The 19,922-nt window shown below is 47.0% G+C and overlaps 1 protein-coding gene across 16 annotated transcripts in view; it reads left to right on the forward strand.

Moving 5' to 3' along the window:
• Positions 1–19,922, forward strand: part of SORBS1 (sorbin and SH3 domain containing 1) — a 240,787-nt gene that overhangs the window by 156,568 nt on the left and 64,297 nt on the right. For all 16 annotated transcript variants that reach the window (XM_073794153.1, XM_073794154.1, XM_073794164.1 and 13 more), the window contains 4 exons: positions 5,656–5,828; positions 7,521–7,584; positions 19,467–19,514; positions 19,644–19,773. In XM_073794153.1, coding sequence (XP_073650254.1) covers positions 5,656–5,828; positions 7,521–7,584; positions 19,467–19,514; positions 19,644–19,773 — 415 coding nt within the window. The remainder of the gene's footprint in view (positions 1–5,655; positions 5,829–7,520; positions 7,585–19,466; positions 19,515–19,643; positions 19,774–19,922) is intronic.

Here is a 19,922-nt window from a genome sequence, read left to right on the forward strand (position 1 = left end):
ATTCATTCTCTAGAAAAAGCCACATGCATGCAAACACATGGATTTGCCGGTACTCGTGATCTCTGGGGTTGAGGACCCCTGATCTGGTGGATAGCAAAAGCCACCATTTTTCTGAGCAGCTACTCCATGAGTTCTGTGTTCCTTCATCCCGCTGCTGTCCTTGTGATTCGTGGAGAGCCTGGTGGGGAGGACATGGGGTTCTCACACCCTCTCCACTTTATCCAGGACTTGGCCGCAGGACCAGGACAGGCCGTGGCTGAGTTCAAGGTGCCCTTTGCTGCCCCTCCTGGAGCTGCCGCACTCCAGCCCACTTCATTCCCTGGCCCCAGCCCAGATTGCTGAGAACAGGGCGGCTCTGAAAAGGAGCTCCTGTGGGTGCCTTCCTGCTTTGGGGAGTTTGAAAAGGCACCTCAACACAAGTTACGGGACCCAGAGTTTGGTCCTGGTTCTTCCCTCTTATAGTAGCTGTTTGTCCCTGGGTAAGTGACTTCACCTCGCTGAGCCAGTTTCCTCGTATGGGAAATAGGCGTGTAATCCTTGCCCCTGCCTCAAAGAGGCGTTGTAGGGATCATTTGTGATGGGAAGAGGGAGGAGGGTGCTTTGCACACTGGAAGGTGCTGTGTGAATGTCGGGGCTTCTCTATCATGCTGGCAGGCTCAGGCTACTTCCTCCGCTTTAAAATAAGCCCAGCACTTCCATCCTCCACTTTTGGTGCAGATCCACTAAGGGTATTTGATAGAGCGGGATGTAAAGTAGGTGCTCACTAAAAGCAGTTTTGTTTAAAAAGGAAGAGCACCGTTTTGTTCAGGAGCTCCTGAAGGAGAGAAGGCTGGTGGGGCTGGTGCTCTAGTCTGTGCTCTGGAGGAAGAGAAAGTAAGGCTTTTCCCCCCACCCCAGTGGTGATGGGACTTGGAAGGACCACCAGCCTCCCTCCCACTAACCGATTTTTTTATCAAACCTCTGTGGGGCTTCATGCTTAATGAGATTCCTCCAGGAATGAGACCCGCATGGGATTTGGCCTCACGAAGCTCCTGTCCCCTGGGTGGAAAGACAGGAAAACAAGGGCTGGGACAGAGGGGCTGGCATAGGGTACGGAGAGGCCACCCCTCCCTTCCCCGAGGGAAGTGTAAGCAGCGCTGTGATCCTCAGTCACAAAGCTTTGGATGTGAAGACTAGGGTTGCTTTCCCACCTCCCACAGACACAGATGCCCTGTCCGGGTTGTCAGCAGCATCCTTTATTGAGTGGCCCTTTCCAGGACCTTCCTTTGAAAGCACAGTATAAAACTCGAAGGAAATGCTCCAGGGTGTCATGTATTTGCCTAGTGAGAAATAGCAGCAAGGCTTCATCGTAACCCATTGGATGTCACAGGGTGGCCCCATCACCTGCATGGTACAATGAAGTGTCACCTTGGGTTTCCACTATATAAAGAAACACTTCTTCTTTAGAGGCTGCAGTTCAGCCCTCTGTGTGTTGAAACCCACTCAGTTACAAATCACATGATCATAGGCTTCTAAAGTAAAAGAGTTCAGGGCTAATTTTCGTAGATCACAAGGACTCTGGCAGCTTGGGAACAAATCCATGGACTGTCAGCCTGAGTTTTGCAGTTAAGTGATGGCTGCTAGAGCCACCTGCCCTAACAATTTCTTAAGAATTACTCTAGGTCTGGAAACGCTGAGGTTGGCATATCTGTGATCTGCCTCTGAAGAGATGGCAGTAGGGCGTGAGGACAAGCATCTCTAAGCACTCGGTGAGACAGCTTGAAATCAGCCTCACCTGCTGCAACTTGATCACACTGAGGCAAGGCCTTTCCAGTCGGCGGGGGGGGGGGGAGTGTTCAGCACAGCCATGTGAAGGGGGGACTCTGGTAACTCAACATTCCCCCACCCTCCCGAGCTTCCTGCCAAATCCTTGGCCTCCTGTTGGAATTTTGTGGGAGCCTGAGAACTCATCCCGTAAAACCAGTCTGGTCTTAATCTTGTAAAGCTTATGGTGGTGAGACCAGAGATACAACAAACCAGTGAATAAAACAAAAAAGAAGTAGGCTCACAGATGTAGAGAACACACTAGTGGTTTCCAGCGGTGTGAGGGGGTGGGAAGTACAACCTATTGGGTGTAAGATGGGCTACAAGGGTATATCATACAACACGGGGAATATAGCCAGTATTTTGTAATAACTGTAAATGGAGCGTAACCTTTAAAAATTGTATTAAAAATTAAATCAGCAGTGTGAAATCATTTTAATTAAGGAAAATCCCTGTCTTTAAAAAAAAACCAACAACTTACGGTGATGGGGTTTTCTGAAGCACTCACGAAGCTGAGTCTTGCACAGAATGTTTAGAAATTGTTCTGTGGTCGCAGAATGAGTATTCATTTCAGTAGTTTGTTTGAAACCCGGGCAAAGCCACTCCATGGAGCAGTCTGTGAAAGTCGTAAACCTGGGCTCGCTGGCGGCAGTGTTTCCCCAGCTCCCGCGCACAGACATCTCTGACCTCAGCACCACTTTCCATGTACACTGGAACATGGAATGTTTAGTCCTGCAGCCAGCACTCGGAACGTTTTCTTTTCTCAGAGATGAGAACCTCTCCCTCAGTCAATGAACAGATCCTTCCCGGACACATATTAATAGCCAGGGCACATCTTCATCCCCTGCCGTCTCACCTCATGGGCTCCACTGGTAGGACATTAGACTCCCCGGTGTAACTCTTTTTGCCCCCCAGTCTTTTGGCCTCTCTGGTGACCATCTGACATGCTCCTTCCTCCCGTGCTGACCTCCTCCCTACTTAACTGCCCGCTTCCTGCCCCTGAAATCTGGCATCTGCCCTCACTCCCCTCCTGAAATTTTCTCGCTCAGAGAGATCCTGTGACTCTTTTTTCCCCTAAGGTAATGCCGCTTCCTCTGCTTCAATTTCTTTTTTTCATTTTTCTGTTTTTTCCTCTGACGCGTTACCATCCCACTTCTTGGAACTCTGTCTTCTCTGGTTTCAGTGACACCTCACTTGTTCCTCTCCGGTTCATCTCCTATCCCTCCAGCAACAGCTGCAAGCTTCTGGGAACCCTTTTTTTTCCTGCTTTTCAGCCTGTAACTGTGACATTCCTTCGTGCATGACTTCGGCCCTTGACTCTGCTGTCATCTCCTCCACTGACCTCTTCCATCTCCTTGCCTTCAGCCATCACTTTTGTGCTGATGGCTCCAGAATCGCCCTCTTCCGGGGCCTCTCCCTGGGCTTCACTCTCACGTTTCTTCAGGGTCTCCAGGGCACTTCTACTTGAGTGTCTCGCTGTCCCCTCAAAGTTACCCTGCCTAAGTGCAGGCAGCCTTCTCTCCCTGCCTTCCCCAGCCCAGTTCCCTTTCCTGACTTCTCTGTTTGGATCAGGCCAGGCTCCCAGGCTCGAAACCTTGGTCCCACCTTGGAGGGAGGCCAGACAGGATGTGGTTCAGCGAGGACCGCTGGAGTCAGGTGGACACTAGGCCAAATCCTGGCTGGGCCACACGCTGCTGTGTGACCTCAGGCAGGCTACTTTAACTTTTCTGTGCTTTGTTCCCCTTGCCTGTCTTTTAAAAATGGAGGGATGACTTAATGGACCAGTAACTGATACTCTGAAAAGCTCAATGCAAACCACAGCACTAATAAATGGTTAGATGGGCATTCTTACTCTACTGCTGTTCTGTCCAGTATGGTAGCCACTAGCCAGCCCCGTGTGGCCATGGAGCACTTAAAATGTGGCTAATGCAAATCAAGAGGTGCTGTAGGTATAATACACACGCTCACATGCAGTGCTTGGTACAAGATAAAGAGCGTATAACACCTCATTAGTAACTGCTTATACTGATTACATGTTGAAATGATATTTTAGATAGAGTAAATAAAATAAAAATTAATTTTACTTGTTTCTTTTTTTAAAAAATGGAGGGATGATGATAGTTTCTTCCTCATAGAGTTACTGGGAGGATGAGCTGCGGTAATGTACGTGAAGAGCTTAGCACGCTGCCTGGCCCATAATAAGCTCAGAGTAGTCCAGAGGCCCCTGGCATTTGCTTATGCCATTCCCTCCGCCAGGAGCACCCTTCACTTCCTCTTTGTCTGGCTGACCCTTCTGAGAGGTGGTGCCTGAACCCAGTTCCTCAGCGGAGTGGGATGTGGACTCCTCTGTCAGCACTGGTTGCCTCCATTCTCATTGCTGGCTCTCCTCTTTCTGCCCACTAGACCGTCAGTTCCTTGAAGGCCAGGCTGGGAATGGTTCACCCCCATGTCCACAGCACATGTGAACGCATAGCACCTGGCAGGTGCTTTGTAAATGCCTCCTATAAATAAATGACATGCCTTGGAATAACAGAACACACTAAGTAATTTTATAATCTATAGGCCACACGTGGTATGTTTATTAGCTCTCTGTAGCTTCCAATCCTGGATGAAATTAAATAAACTCTAATGTGCATTTAGCAGTTTACCGTTTTCTGAGCACTTGGCGTAAGCTATTTTATTAGGTCCTCACAACATTGCTGTGAGCTGGCCAGTTGAAGTGTTATCCCCATTTCTGGATGAGAAAACAGAGGCACAGAAAAGTTAAGTGACTTCCTCAAGGGGAAACAAGAACTTTCAAGTAGTGTCTGGCCACCCTCGTGTGGTTTACCTGCTCCCTGAATTCCTAGAAAAGTCAGAACTACCTGGATGTCTGGAGCACCAAGTACAGACATCTATAGGGCACTTACCACACTGTCCACACATTTTTTAAAAGGGCCTAATGGGCGGAAAACAGTATGGAGGTTTCTCAAAAAAAAAAAACAAACCCTCAAATAGAGCTACCATGTGACCCAGCAATTCCGCTCCTGGATATATATCTGAAAAAAACAAAACCACTAATTTGAAAAGATACATACACCCCAATGTTCATAGCAGCATTATTTACAGTTGCCAAGGTATGGAAACAACCTAAGTGTCCATCAACAGATGAATGGATAAAGAAGATGTGGTATGTACACAATGGAATATAACTCAGCCATAAAAATGAAATTTTGCCATTTGCAGCAACATGGATGGACTTGGAGGGCATTATGCTTGGTGAAATAAGTCAGAGAAAGACAGATACTGCCATGGTATCACTTATACGTGTAATCTAAAAAATACAACGAACTAGTGAATAAAACAAAAAAACAGACTCTGGTATAGAGAATAAACTAGTGGTTACCAGTGGGGTAAGAAGAAGGGGAGAGGGGCAAAGTAAGGGTAGGAGGACAAAGGGTTATTATGGGATTATATGAAATCATGTGTGTGAAACTTTTGAAAATTGTAAAACACTACAGAATCTAATCTTTCATCCAATAAATAAAAAACAAATACTAAACCAAAAAAAAGGGCCAGATGGTAAATACGTTAGGCTTTGCAGGCCATAAGGTTTCTGTCACAGCTACTCAGCTCTGTCATTGTAGCTCCAAAGCAGCAGTAAATAATATGTAAGCGAAGAGCATGGCTGTGTTCTAATAAAACTTTATTTACAGAAACCGGGGGCTGGGCCATGGTTTGCTGACCCCTGCTCTAGGCACAACTTCCAACTGAGAACTGGCAGACACACTCTACCCTAGCTGGATTGTTTGTGGGGAATTTGCTTTGGAGCCACCAGAAGAGCTTCAGCTAATGATTGCTTTTCTTTTCCAGATCCTGTCTCGGAAAGAAGAGTGGGAGAGCAGGACTCAGCACCAACTCAGGAAAAACCCACCTCCCCTGGCAGGGCTGCTGAGAAGAAGGTGAAGGATGACAGCAGGCGGGTGGCAAAGAGCACTCAGGACCTGAGCGATGTTTCCATGGATGGTGTGGGCATCCCACTCCGGGTACGAGTGCGGACCTACAGGTCCTTCTTAGGCTTTGTCCTAAGCCAGTGACAGGTGTCCACCCCTGGGTCCATGTGAACCCCGTCTGTGGGTGGCAGAGACCTCAAAAGGAGGGTCCTCAGCACTGTCTTCTCTCTAAGCCCACTGAGGCCTGCAGAACCTCCAAGAGCTGGGTGACAACTTTTCCCAAAGCATACGTTAGCTGTTTCTACACCCATGAGGAAAGGGTTTCATGGTCAGATGAATGTGGGGGAAAGCTGGGTGGAACAAAGGCAGATTGCTTTCTCTGTGGCAGAGCTTCTGAGAGGCTTCAGGCATGTGTGTGTTCAAGAGGAGAAGGTCGTGAGCTGTGTTTCCCAGTCTCCTTTGTTATTGTGCTGTAGTCCAGGGTTAGAGAACCCTGGGAAGAGTGCGAGGCTCAGGGTCCCTGCCACCATGCGTTCAGGAAGAAGTTCCCTTGGATGGGAGATAGCCCGTCATCCAGGGAGAGTGGGAGACTCTCAGGGACACACAGGGTGGATTCAGCCTGCAAGGCCTCAGAACAGGGTGGGTCTCGTGGCAGCCCTGGCGTAGCCCTCCCCGCTGTGCAGGCCCGCCAGCCTCCTGCAGGCCCTGGGATCCCAGAGAAGCCCCACATTTGCACCTGGATTGGGGTGAACCCCATCTCTCTCCATGTGCCAGAACCAGAACACTGGCTGTGATGTGTTTCTCTGTGATTTCCATTGCGCAAAGGACAGGTTTTTGTGTCCCTTTGGGGGAGGCTGATAGAAACAGCAGTGGGCTAAGCCTCAAAAGAATTGTTGTCCTAAGGAATAATAAATATTCCAATAATAATAAGTAGTAGTAGAAAGAATTATTACTAACAATGATCGCAGTGTTCGTTTGCTAATGCATTATCTCATTCAAACATGATTCACCGTACAGGGTAGGTATTAATATCATTCCCACTTTGTAGATGAGGAAACAGGGACTCAGGCGGGATTACTTGCCCAGGATTGCACAACCTGTGGGTGACAGAGCAGACCCTTCCTGCTAACCATCCTGTTGGGCAGCCCTCCCTCTCACCTGCTCTCCTGCTCTGTGACCATTGACTTTCTGTATCGTATTTTCTCATCTATAAGGTGGGAGTGGAAGTATCTGATCTAACCACCTGTCTCCTTCCTTGTTTTATTTTTATCTTAAAAAACAACCCAGCTTGTGGTTAGGATGGAAACTCTCTGGCATTGGATGCTATAATGGGTTACGTTTTAATGTATACGTTCTAAATCTAGCCCTGTGCAGGTGGCTTAAATACTTCTACAGAGTAACCTGAAATGGGTGATAAGCATATGTTCCTTGTTTCTTACATTTCTAGGAGGCTTTACTTCAGTGTAGTCATCTATATATGGAGAGAGGGTCTCTCTAAAAATTACCTAAGAATGGACACATTTCAAGTGGATCCTTGTCCACTGGTTTCAAAACCTGCATCCTTTTGACCAAATATTACCTCGCAGATTCAGGTCTGAATCCCTTGGTTTGTCGGTTCTTTCTCAACAGTTTTGCATTTAAAAAAGAAAAGATTTCAATGTGAGACCACAGTGATGTACAGAATTACATGAGTTTTGACTGTTGTCACTTTGCATTTTGCTTTCGTAATCATGGAAGTTCCGAAACGTGCTGAGATTTCCATTTTATTTTCCTCTTTTTCTCCAGAACACCGAGAGATCAAAAGACTGGTACAAGACCATGTTTAAGCAGATCCACAAACTAAACAGAGGTATTGATTTTCATTTGTAGAAGCTGTGCTGTGCCTATATGTTGACTATTGTGGTGAGGACCTAAACTCACTTGGCCGGAAGACTGGGCCCTGCAGCTTGACCTCATTAGGCCCGGGTCTGCCTGAGCCCAGCCATGCACCTGCAAGAGCAGAGGGGGCGGGAGAACTTGTGCGCCTGCCTCACATGTGGGAGCTCAGGTCGGCTCCCAAGTCCTCCCTCCCAGGTGTTGGGGATGCAGCAGGCTGAGCCCAGCACTCTGCCCGCGTTCTTTAGCACCTGCCTGCCTGGGATGTGAGCAGCTTCGGCTCCCACCTGCTTCTGGCTTTAGGCGCACCTCCCGGTGTCAGCCTATGACTGCCTTGTAGGCAGAGCAAGTTGAGAAGGCATGAACTGGGAGTTAAAAAGTGTTCTCGTCTGGGTTCAGTCCCCCGAGCACTCATGTGACCGTGGGCCAATCACGGACCTCTCTGTGTCTGTTCCCTTCCCCTTCCTCTGAGGGGTGTGGCAGGGCCCAAATGAGAGCAAATTCTACCTTGTGAAGTAGGACGCATGGTGCACCTGTATGACGGTGTTAATGTGAAAAATAATCTTCCGCAGCTGGGAGCCAGCACTTGGCAGGGAGCCCTGAGAGCCAGTCCAGAGCTGACACAACAGAGCCCGCTCAAGCTGGGAGAGTAGTGCTTCCAAATCAGGGGCCTGCTGGGCTGCCAGCAGGGGACCCAGCATGGTGGGAGAACCCCAGGCCAGTGCTCAGGCAGGTTGCAAGCCCCACAGCTCTCATCCGCCTGTGCCGCCACTCAGCTGCTGGGCAGGGATGCAGCTGTGCTGTGAGAAGGGTACCACTCCTCCTGCAGGCAGAGCATCCTGTCCTTCCCTGTGGCCAAATCCAGTCTGGCCGCCTGGCACAGAAGACACACGAAGGCAAAGGAAAAGTGTCTGATCATTGTCTGGTCAGCCTGTGCCGCAGATAACCAGTCTGTCTGATTAACTGTGGCTGCCAGCTAACATCACTGTTAATTAGCTCCTGCAGGGTTCAGAATGAACCTGGGGGTACCCCTCTTCAATTTGTTTCTAAATTTTGAGATGCTCAGTATTTAGTGTTTCTGAGCCAAGAGTAAATTCACTCTTTTTGAGGTAGATGAGCTCAGTCACGGTGGTGATGCTGGCTGTCTGATCAGATGGTGTCAGTTGCACTGGTCACTTGCTAAAGCCAACGTCCATTTCCCCAACAATCTGTCTCTCACCTTTAGATCCAGCTTTGGCGGCCCAAATGCCGAGACACAGGTGCATATGTGAAAAATATGTAATTCTGCCCCTCAGGCAGCATTGGTCCTCTCATATATTACAGATGATAACTCAACCTAAATTACAGATTCTGAGCGAAACTACCTGCCCTAGGCAGAGGTATTTGAAAAATTAAGAATCCACTAATTTGTCCTGATTCTAATGTCTACAGCACAAGCTTTGATTTTTTTAAAAAAATCATTTGATGACAGTTGTTTTCTTTACACACAATTTATTAGCATACTTAATATTTTTTTCCCATAAAAGGTGAAAATTTGAAGCTTTGTGCTAAATGCCTTTTGCTTATTGGAGACTGTATTCATGGAATTCTTTGTCCAAGAAGAGAAATGATATTGTGTCTTTAGACGTGTCTCAGTCATTCAGGCAAAAGGACTGGATTTTTAAAAGCAATTTGAATTCCTTTCATCACTGGTGAAGCTTAGTATGTTCCAGAATTCAAGGAGCCTGAATTGTGTGTGGATTCCTATTCGTTCATTCTCTCCATTTGTATCTTCCTCTATTCTCTCTACCAAACCTGCTCCTCTGCCTAGACACTCCTGAAGAAAACCCTTATTTCCCTACGTACAAATTCCCTGAACTTCCTGAAATCCAGCAAAGTTCTGAAGGTACCATGAACTTAGACAGTGTATCTGTTGTCCTAGCCTTAAATTAATTCTTACAGTTCCATTTTAGGAATAAGATTTGGCTTTTAGCTTTTGTTTTGATAGTCACTTTTGGTTGGCAGAAATTTTATTTCACTTATTTGCATGAATGTGCCGTGTTAAAATAACCAAGTCCTTTCTAATTCATTAATGTCTTTTCAAGTGTGATGCCGTGTGCTTTAATAACACTAAAATAGGTAATCAGTCATTTGAAAGAATCAATTGGAGATTTGTCACTTCCTCCACTTCGTGGTGGATAGTTTCAAAATCCACTGCTTTTCTCTGCTACAGAGGACAATCCTTACACTCCTACCTACCAGTTTCCTGCATCTACTCCTAGTCCTAAATCTGAAGGTAATTAAAGGAAAATCATGTGCCTCGCTTTGTACCGATACTGTTACTTTCTTTTTCACCTTGGGGTTCTTCCTGGTTGCTAAGAGCTCTCTCCCCATCATTTGCTTCCCTCTAACCTTGTGTTTTGTGGTGTTCTCTTGCTCCTTGCTGACTGTGTTAACAGGAATCTATCCAGGTGGTATTTTAATCCTGTTCCCTTGGAGTTTACAAGATTAATGGGGTAACCAGTGTGGCTTCGTTACGATACTTTGAACGTGTGGGGCTCTGGGAAAAGCTGCCTGTACTCAGATACCCAGGGCTTTGTATTTGGGGGTGGTCACGTGATGCTGGTGGCAGCGCACTGACTCGGGGAAGCTGAGTCATTATGGCTCATGGGCAGTAGGTAGACATGCCAGCGTCAGCAAGAGAAACATTACCTGGTTCCCATATGTGCAACTAACTCTCCACTGGGCCCCCCTTGTCCTGGGTGTATCTCCAGGTATATCTCCTTGGTAGGGAATTCCCCAAGACATATCCAGGTATGGGATTCAGTCGTGGTGGGAGATGATAGCCCTTGAAAATAAGGGTTTTGACCAAGCTAGAAACCTTTTCATGAAAGACCTGGCTAGGAATTTGGACCTGCTGGGGGAGGATGGCCACACCTGTATCTAAAAAGATATTCTTTTCTGGGGTAAATAGCCTAGGTGTCAAAGAAGGTTCTAAAAGGTGAGTGAAGGGCAACATCCTGAGAATTATTCTAATCGCAGGGATTGTCTGATTTTTAGATGAGTGACCCAGAAAGAGAGGAGTGGGTGGGGTCGGCAGGAGGCACTTTGATTAAATGCTCTTCTAGGATGAGATGTTGAGTGCTCTGAGCTTCATTCATCCAAGTAGTATTGAGCATTTGTGTGTGTGCCACATGCTGTCCTTGGAAGTGAGGACAGTGCCGTGAATAAGATATGTCCTCTTTTCTCCCAAGTTCATGTCAGGCAGGGAGTTAGACAAGGGTGCTTCATCGTACTGGGTCCAGCGTGGTGGCAGTTGTGAGAGCGCGTGTCCAGAAGGCCCCAGAAAACCTTGCTGGTACACAGTAGGTCCTCAGCACATGCCTGAAGAGTGTTGCTGAGTGAAGGCTTTGGACCTCAGAAGCAGAGTTCTTCCTAGGGATGAAGCCCAGTGCAGTCCCGTCTTCAAGTGCTTCTCTGTTCCAATCAGCTCAGCAAACCATCCTGCCCAACCCGCCTCGTCATTGGTGAAGTCATCCATTCAGTCATTCACCAGACTTTTACCGATCACTTAACATATATGCGATGACATGCTGAGATGTGTTAGATACAGTTTTAGTTCAAATACCATATTCCATTTTTAGTCTCCCTGTGATGTGCCCGGTGGTTTCCAACCCTTTCATGCCTGGGGCCTATTGTGAACAAAAAGAAAAGTCTACGGAAGGAACTGATACTTAAAAAATTAAAAGCTGTTGATTTCATTTTAATCAGTGACCTCCTTGCTTCCAGCAAGCGTCTATCTGGTGTGGGATAACCTAGTTTTTTGCTCTTGGGGTGCTGATTCTAGCCAAAAAGCATTGCTTCAGAAACAACGAACTGAACTGGATGAGTGAGAAATTTTTTTAGGGTAATTTTGATCAAACGCGGTTTTTGATTTGTGCTTTATTTGGACTTGGAGAACCCAACCCACTCATAAGATAGGATCCCTTTCTAGGGAAGGTGACCAGCACACAGCATGCCTGAAGGTGTAGAGTCCCATAGACGTGGGCAGAGGAAGGCCACCTGGAAGAGTCCGGTGGAGAAAAACAGTGACTCCCATCAGCCGGGAAGAATGCCTTAGGCCTGTCGCAGGCAGTGCCAGCAGCTTCCAGGCAGCCTGTTGAGCTGAAGACAAGGGTTTTGCCTTCTGGCCTCACACCCAGAGCTGCCATGTCATCAGGCGCAGCACCTAGCAACCCTGGCTGACGATACCGTCTGCTTGGTGGTACACGTCAAGTCGGGCTTATTTTACCACGAGGCATAAAGAGTAAGGGTTGGGACAGTGGTTAAGGGTGGCGCAGTGGTTAAGAGTCCTCCTGCCAATGCAGGGGACACGGGTTCGATCCCTGGTCTGGGAAGATCCCACATGCTGCGGAGCAACTCAGCCCGTGCGCCACGACTACTGAGCCAGCGCTCTAAAGCCTGCAAGCCACAGCTACCGAAGCCCACGTGCCTAGAGCCCGTGCTCCACCACAAGAGAAGCCACCGCTGGCTGCAACTAGACAAAGCACGGGTGCAGCAACAAAGACCCAATGCAGCCAAAAAAGGGAAAAAAAAGTAAGCGATGACATGATAAGTTTTCACTTATAATTTAGGAAGCAGACCTTACCAGTTTTTATTTTCAAAGACCAAAAAGGAAGAAATCATCTTAAAGGATAAAGAGGAAGAAAATTAGATTGGATATAAAAGATTCATAATAACCAAGATGATTAGACTTCAACACAAGTTTCTAAGAAGTCTTCTTCCCTGGAGATTTTTTTAAAAACAGGGTAGGTTCTGTCTCGCCCCCGCTCTTGCCTAGATGACAGATTCAGACATAGATCACAGATGTATTCAATTAGATGAAGGCTTTTTACAAATGAGAGAAATCTTTGAGCTAGCTCACTTTAAAGAATTGTTATTTTAATTTTTTTTAAGTAATGAGAGAGTCTCAGGTTTGTGGTTTAGATGTTTGTGAGTCCTGGCAGGTCCTCCTCAGCCCTGCCCTTGGTACCACTCCAGCCCCAGTGCTACCAGTCGGTGGCCCTGGGCTCTGCACACCCTTCTTAACATGGGAAGGCGTTATCCCTTTCAAAGAAGGGTGTTAAAGATGGATTAGCACCTAACCAAGGCAGCCTCTACGCATAGTTTTTAACGAGCATTAAAAAATAGACGGATTTACTGAGAAATGTAAGCTGTCATTCTGGAGTCTGTCCCCTGTGGCGAGGAGGAGACGGTTGTTACTGCTGTTTTTTTTGTTTTGTTTGAACTCAGAATTTGAAACTAGAATTATTTACAATAAACCTATCAAAACCTAGCCTAAGGGCGGCTGCCTTTTGTCTAAATTCTAGTTGATTATAAAGTATAAAAAAGACATTTCTAAGTGTCTGAAAGCTGATTCTCCTAAATAGTGAAGGATTATGCGAAAGTTTGTGTCAAGCTTAGCAACCTTCCCCCACCCCCCGCCCTCAGCTACAGTGAAAAAGTAAACTTCTGGCCAGACTTTCAGAAGATAAATAGAATTATCATGTCTTAATCAGTGAGATTTAAAATGTACTTTTAAAGAAGCCTGTAAATTCCAACAAGGTGCAGTCACTTCCAGTCATTTTGTAGTCTTTGACGCCTCTCTGCGGGACAGGAGCAATGGTTATGTCTGATTATTCTTTATCTCATGGGGTCGTTGGGAGGAATTAGGGCTAGGAAATTTGGGAAGCGTAGAATGAATTCAGAAGACTTATTTCTTATAATTTCTCTGTATACCCTGGTCCCTAGAAAGCTTATCAAAAATAAAAAGAATTTACCAGAAATCCTTTGGGGATAACTTTACTTTCTTTTTCTTTTAGACCTTCACTTGACCCACCCTCTCCTGCCCACCATTCCTTCCTTTCTGACCCAAAACTACTTGTCTGTGAATTACACTCCAGTCTCTCTCTTAAAGGCACATGTCCCTTCCCAGCATCTGAGATGCCTCGAGGTCTTTCTGATTGTGGACATGGGGAGAGGGGATGTTGATAGAGACTAGAGCCTGCGCCACCCACTGCTGCACCCAGACCATGGAGGGGCTGCTAGACATCCTGCCCATGGTTTCTTCCTGAAGCAGGAGCCAGAGGGACATGCTGTGGGGAAACAGCCTCAGAAACTCCTCCACTGCCTCCAGCCTTAGGAAGTAGCCCTGTGGTGGAACCCTGTTACTAGTGATAATAGCACAACCACTGCAGTGACGTGCTTGGCACTGCCCTGTCTTGAGCCCTTACTGAAGACGAGGCTCCATGCTGGGCGCATCATAATTGTTACCTCATGTTCATCCTCCCAGCAACCCCATGAGGCAAGTCCTCATTTTTGGCAATAAAGGGTATGAGGCTCAGAAAGGTTAAATAATTTGTGGAAGATCACACAGCAAGTGGCAGAGCCAGGATCCAAACCCAGGTCTCTGGGGTCCCCCAGACATGGGTTTTTTATTTCCTCTGCTGATTCCTTTCCCTCTCCTGCTGCACTCTGTGTTCTTGGTTGGCGCCTTCGCCAGGGGCTCTCTGATGCCTAAGTCCAGGCATCCAGCTTGCCCTGCTTCTGAGTCAGTCATGCTGCGCTCGGCTGAGCCAGAGTCTCCCGGTGTGGCATCCAGGAATATGAGGTTAGGAAAGCTCCCCCAGTAATTTGGCCCATGATCAGGGCTGAGAACCGCTGCAGTGGAGGAATGCCACCCTTTTCATCCTCCGAAAAAGGAAGGAGATACTCGCCAATGCAAATTTGGGGATTTGAATATAGAATGAGAGTGGGGAATACAGATTGAAAAGAACACGCTTTTCTACTCTGAACATGGCCAGATGATGCTGGCTCTCTTGACATGCTTCATGTCAAGAAAATGGGAGATTATTTTCAAATGATGCCTCCAAGTCAGCAAAGCCGAGTAACTGGTGTATTACTTTGTGGTCCATGCCGGCGAGAACCCATTTGGCCCTGTCAGGATAAAGCGCTATCGTATCAGCCAAGGGTGAAATCTCAGAGACCAGCTTTTTCCCTTGCTTTTGGATGCCTCTTCCACTGCTGTCAGGCTGATGGTGGCCACTGCCACCTCCTGGTGAAGTGACTCAAGACACAACCTCAGGGGGCTTCCCTGGTGGCACAGTGGTTGAGAGTCCGCCTGCCGATGCAGGGGACACAGGTTCGTGCCCAGGTCCGGGAAGATCCCACATGCCGCGGAGCGGCTGGGTCCGTGAGCCATGGCCGCTGAGCCTGTGCGTCCGGAGCCTGTGCTCCGCAACGGGAGAGGCCACAACAGTGAGAGGCCCGCATAACGCAAAAAAAAAAAAAAAAAAAAAGACCCAACCTCAGGACATCCTCAGGTGTGGTGACTTCCCACGCCACAGTGGTCAGTCTCACTGAGCTTCTTCCCCGTTCCTAGATGGGGATGCACTAAGGCAAGGGTTCAGGAGGCTGATTTTCCCAAGCATATCTGTATTTGAGTTAAGATAATCCTCTACTGGCCTTAAAGGATTTCTAAGAATAGCCTTATTTTGCTTGAATTCAAGCAAATGGTTCTATCCTTAAGATGCCTGGCCAGGATCTGTGCCCGAACTCCAGCGAGTACTGCCCGAAGGAGGGGCTGAGTGCTTGCAGCCATCACCTTTGCTCCCCTAACTAGAGCTGCCCAGAATTCCTCTGCTTAGCAAGCGCAGAAGTCTGACCTGCGAGATAGTTAAGAGAGAGTAGCAGTGAGTCCCCTTCCACCTTCGAGGGAGGGACGCCCCGGGAGATGAGGCCGGTGAGTTGTCTTCCAGCCCTCTGGTCCTTTCATTCCCGTCCTGCTCCACCTCAGTCTCTTTACTCCTCACGTTTGATTTTTTTTCTGAATTTGTCTTCTGTAGCTATTCTAACAGCCTATATTGATCTTTTTTCAATGTTTAGAATTTGATTGCTTCTAACCAGAACATAGACAATTTTGGGTCTGTTCCCCCAAGCTCCCTGGACTCTTCCTGACCATCTTGCCCCACTCCCCCTTTTTCTTATTCTTCCTCCCCAATCCCACGTAGCCTCTATACCCACCTCTGCGTACATTTTTGTTTGACCATTTTTGTTTGTTGGGTGTGTGTGTGTGTGTGTGTGTGTCTGTCTCAACCCCTTTATCCTTTCTCCTCCTCAGTGTGTGGGGTAAAGCAGGGAAAGGGATTAATTTGAGCAGTGGAAAAAGATTGTGTTAAAAATGAGCCACTGACATTAGAAAAATAATTTTAAGTTTAAAGGCCTAACAAATGCATAAAATTGAAATTTAATTGATATAGGCAAGCGATTATGCAAATACTGCTTTTAGTCAGTCATCCCATTTTGGTCAATTGCACACTTTTTATAGAACAAACAGCACTTTCTCCAGTGTCTTTAAGATTATTATAAATTCTTTAAAAAAAAAAAAAACTGAAGAAGTCTTTTTTAGTCTATTTAAACTTACTGTGGTTGGAAAGGCAATTATGTGCCTCCTGGCAGTTTTAGGAGAATAGCTGTCCCCAAATGGAGCCTCCAAGAACAGACTGCCAAAGCCCAGAGGGCAATCACTGGTGTGCAAACATCAAAGCCCGGCAGGGGTCTTCAGGGCTCAGGAGTGAGTTGTTCACCCCCAGTAAACGCTGCTTAGTGTTAGAATTTTCTGGAAGTCACTGGCACGGGAAGTTCTGGGTATTGCTGCCAAGATTTGATGTTTGCTGCTTGGGGCTCTGAAGGACACAGTCAGCGTGTGGCTCCACCCCAAGCAGGAATCCCAAGATCCCGGCTCTGCTGAGCCCACTAGGACGTTCTTTGAAAGGACTCTTGGAGAAAGCAGGATTTCATGCATAGATATCTGTGTTCATAGACAACTTGAGAAACATTTCATTTAGTGTGTCTCAACTATGATTAAACACACACATATTTGGCCAGCTCTGGTGTACAGAAATGCAGAAGGTGAACCTTCCACCCGGGTTTCCCATTCAGTGTATTTCCAGCTGCATCTCCACCTGTCCCAGTATAGACTTAGCCTGCCAGGAGAAGGTACAAGAAGCAGCAAGTGAAAGATGTAGCAAGAGTGACTTAGTTTTACCCATTTCCCTGGAGAAGAGCAGGAGGAAAGCTAGAAGTGTGGTGGGGTAACTCAGAAAACTTGCTTAAATGTCCCCGGGGGGGGGGAGGGGGTGGCGGGGCGTGTTGCAGAAAAGTAGAGCAAAGGCTTCAAGGGCTAGAAGTCAGCCTGGCCAGCACTGCAGTGCGTGACTCGAGTTTCAAAAGAACACCCTCCCCTGCCTCTTCCCTAATAAAAATGATAATGGAATAGCCACAGTTCTCCCCAGGATTGGGCAGATGAGGGTAGAACAAAGTCGCATCCCTATCACAGGGATGAGGGGCAGCATAGGTAGGGAAGTGGGGTCAGAAAGACCTTGAATCCATTCCTGCTCTGTCTTTCTCACTGTATGGCTAAGGGCAAACTTGCTTAACCTCCCTGGGCCCTAATTTCCTTGTCTCTAAGATAGATACTTACGTACCTCCAGGAGTTTTTGCAAGGATTAAGTGAGGCAATATTAGTAAATTACCAGTTGCTATTAGGCTCTTAATAGTGGGAGCAGCTATTATTTTTATTCATAAATGTAGGTAAAATTTTCTCCCATTAGATTTGCAAGACAAACATTACATATTAAAAGAATAAATTATACATCCCCTGGAACTCGTCCTTACTGCTAGTGTTCAGATGAATCTGTGCAACTCCAGTTTGCCCACTTGAAAGTCAATGAACTGAAATCCACGTGTCAGACTTGGATGCTGTGGACACTGGGAAAAATGAAAAGCTACTTCACGGAGACACCCCTGCCCTGTGCTAGCCCGAGACGGGGGAAATTTCTTTTCCACTTACCCCAAGTAAGAAACAGCTTTAAGAAGGTTCGGTCATTCGAACTTCTCTGTTGCCTTCACCCCCCACCCCTCTCTTTCCTACTTCTTCTAACTTTCAGAATACACGGATTAACTGTCCAAGCCATGCTGTTTCTTTTTTCCATCTCAGAAGAACTGTTTCTCATTTTCCTTTAACAAGTCCTCTAGAAGTCCACATTAGAAAGCTCTAGGGAGCAAAAACTTTTAAAGAGCTGAGAATTTTTTCAAAGATCTTTGAATGTTTAAAATGCCATTTTTCCCTCATGAAAACTGTGCTGCTTACCTCAAGAGCGAGGTTATAAGTTAACCCTCACCTCACCATCTGCTCCTAGGCTGTCATTTCCCCATGATTCAGAGAGAGACAGTGTTTTGAGCTAAGATGCTAGGCTGGATTTTAAACACTACTTACACTGGTTTCTAACTAAGCTAACTACTCGTTTGGCAGGCACCATTTTTCCAATCAAATCTCTGCGTTCAAAGCTGATTTTTCGTTTTCTTTGGGGCTGTGGCATTTTATCAGCACAATAATCAGAAGTTGTGTTAAAAAGCAAAAGCCCTGTTCAACTTTGAGGATAAGAATTAGTCAATATCAAAGCAACAAGAGGGAGGGAGGGAGGATAAAAGATATCTTGGTACCTGAAGCCTTTCCATTATTGGAGCTGGGGAGACCTGGGACAGATAAAATGGGGAGATGAAAGGGGAGATTGACTGGTTTTGAACAATACTCAAAATAACAGCAGTGTGAGCTTTATTTACATTTTATAAAATATTCTGGCCTTTTCTGCTCTGAAACTTAAAATGACTTGCGTGGAGATAAGGACTTGACTGACACTTAGCCATCGACACATTACATCGGATTCTCTGACTTGTCTTTGCAGGCTAGTTCATGTGCTTTGTTAGAGCTGGTACTGATTTTAAGGGAAGGAGTTGGGTCTTCATTCCATATTCATGAATTCTGAATTCAGGTTAGCGAGCTATTAGAAAACGGGAGAGGCTGTTTCAGCCTCACTCTTGTTGGAGGAATTCTTTGGAGGGATGTAGTGATCCCTCGTGGGATCGTGGATGTAGTGATCAATTATCCTGGGTTTCCAGGACAGTCCCAGCAGAAAAACCTATTCTCGTCAGTGAACCTGCGGTCTCATTTTTAGTTCAACGCAGCCATCTCCACGAAGGGTTTATGTCTTGTCTTTGTTCTGCCAGTCTTAGCGCCCCAGTCGGTGTTCCACTTATTTAGGGACGTGTGCTGTGCCCTTTGAGAGCCATCTCCCACCACAGAAACCCACGTGTGTTTGCACTTTCCGTGAGCAGCACCTTTGCAGAGCAAACTGTGTAACCACATCTGCCGAGGGCGTGGAAGGAAAGCTACTCGAGGAACCAGTTGGAGGTGGAATCAAAACAAATGATCATGAGGGGTTTCTCAAAGTGTTTTCTTAGCTGCAGTACCTCTTTGCTCCATGATATTGTATATGGAACCCTAGCATATGAAATGGGTCACAGCTGAGCTGGGCAGCTAGAAACCACACCTCCAGGCCTCCCCATCCCATCCAGCAGGCCTGGGGACTCCATGAAACTCAGCAGTATGGACCAGAGACAGCGTGAGCACCCAGGCACCTATCTCAGCCCGTTTCCCACTCAGCCAGGCTGGGGACCAGCTTTGCTTGTGGAAATTCTCTCGAGAGGGCCTTTGGCTATTTGTCCCCATGCGTTTCTGGGTGTCAGGAGCAGTCTTTCCCCAGGCGTCGTGAATGTACCTTCCTGACTACAGGTCTGTTTGGTTGGGTGGGTTCTCCAAACCCAGCTCTGAACTGTGGTTTGCCGTGGTGTAGCTTCTGGTGCTGGGCTCCTCCTCTGTCTGCTGGGCTTCCGGGTATGGCTGGATGCCGGTGCAGGACAGTGGCAGTGGGCGACGTGTCACTCGGTTCTCTTACCTTAGCCGGATATCTCCTGATCACGTTTTGTTTTGTTCACTAGATGATGATTCAGATCTGTACTCTCCTCGGTATTCCTTTTCTGAAGACAGTAAGTGACTTAGAATTTCTTGGCTGTAGGGGAGGAAGGGAGAGTGGTGAACGAGGGAAGACATCTTCCTGTTTTCAGTTTTCATCTGTTTTAAGTCTTTCTTTTAAAACCCACTTTTTCCTTCTCCAGCAAAATCTCCCCTTTCTGTGCCGCGCTCAAAAAGTGAGATGAACTACATTGATGGTGAGAAGGTAGTTAAGAGGTCGGCCACGCTTCCCCTCCCGACCCGCTCTTCCTCGCTAAAATCAAGCCCAGAACGGTAAGTGCTCTCATCAGCTCTGTGATTTGAGGTTCTCATACACAATCTCTTTCTCTGGGTCAGGCAGCAGACCTGAGTTTGAATCCCTGCTCTGTCACTTATTAGCAGTGACTTGTTTTTTCTGAGCCTCAGTGTTCTCATCTGTAAAA

The sequence above is a fragment of the Tursiops truncatus genome, chromosome 16 (genome assembly GCF_011762595.2).
Source record: "Tursiops truncatus isolate mTurTru1 chromosome 16, mTurTru1.mat.Y, whole genome shotgun sequence".
NCBI classification, from domain to species: domain Eukaryota; kingdom Metazoa; phylum Chordata; class Mammalia; order Artiodactyla; family Delphinidae; genus Tursiops; species Tursiops truncatus.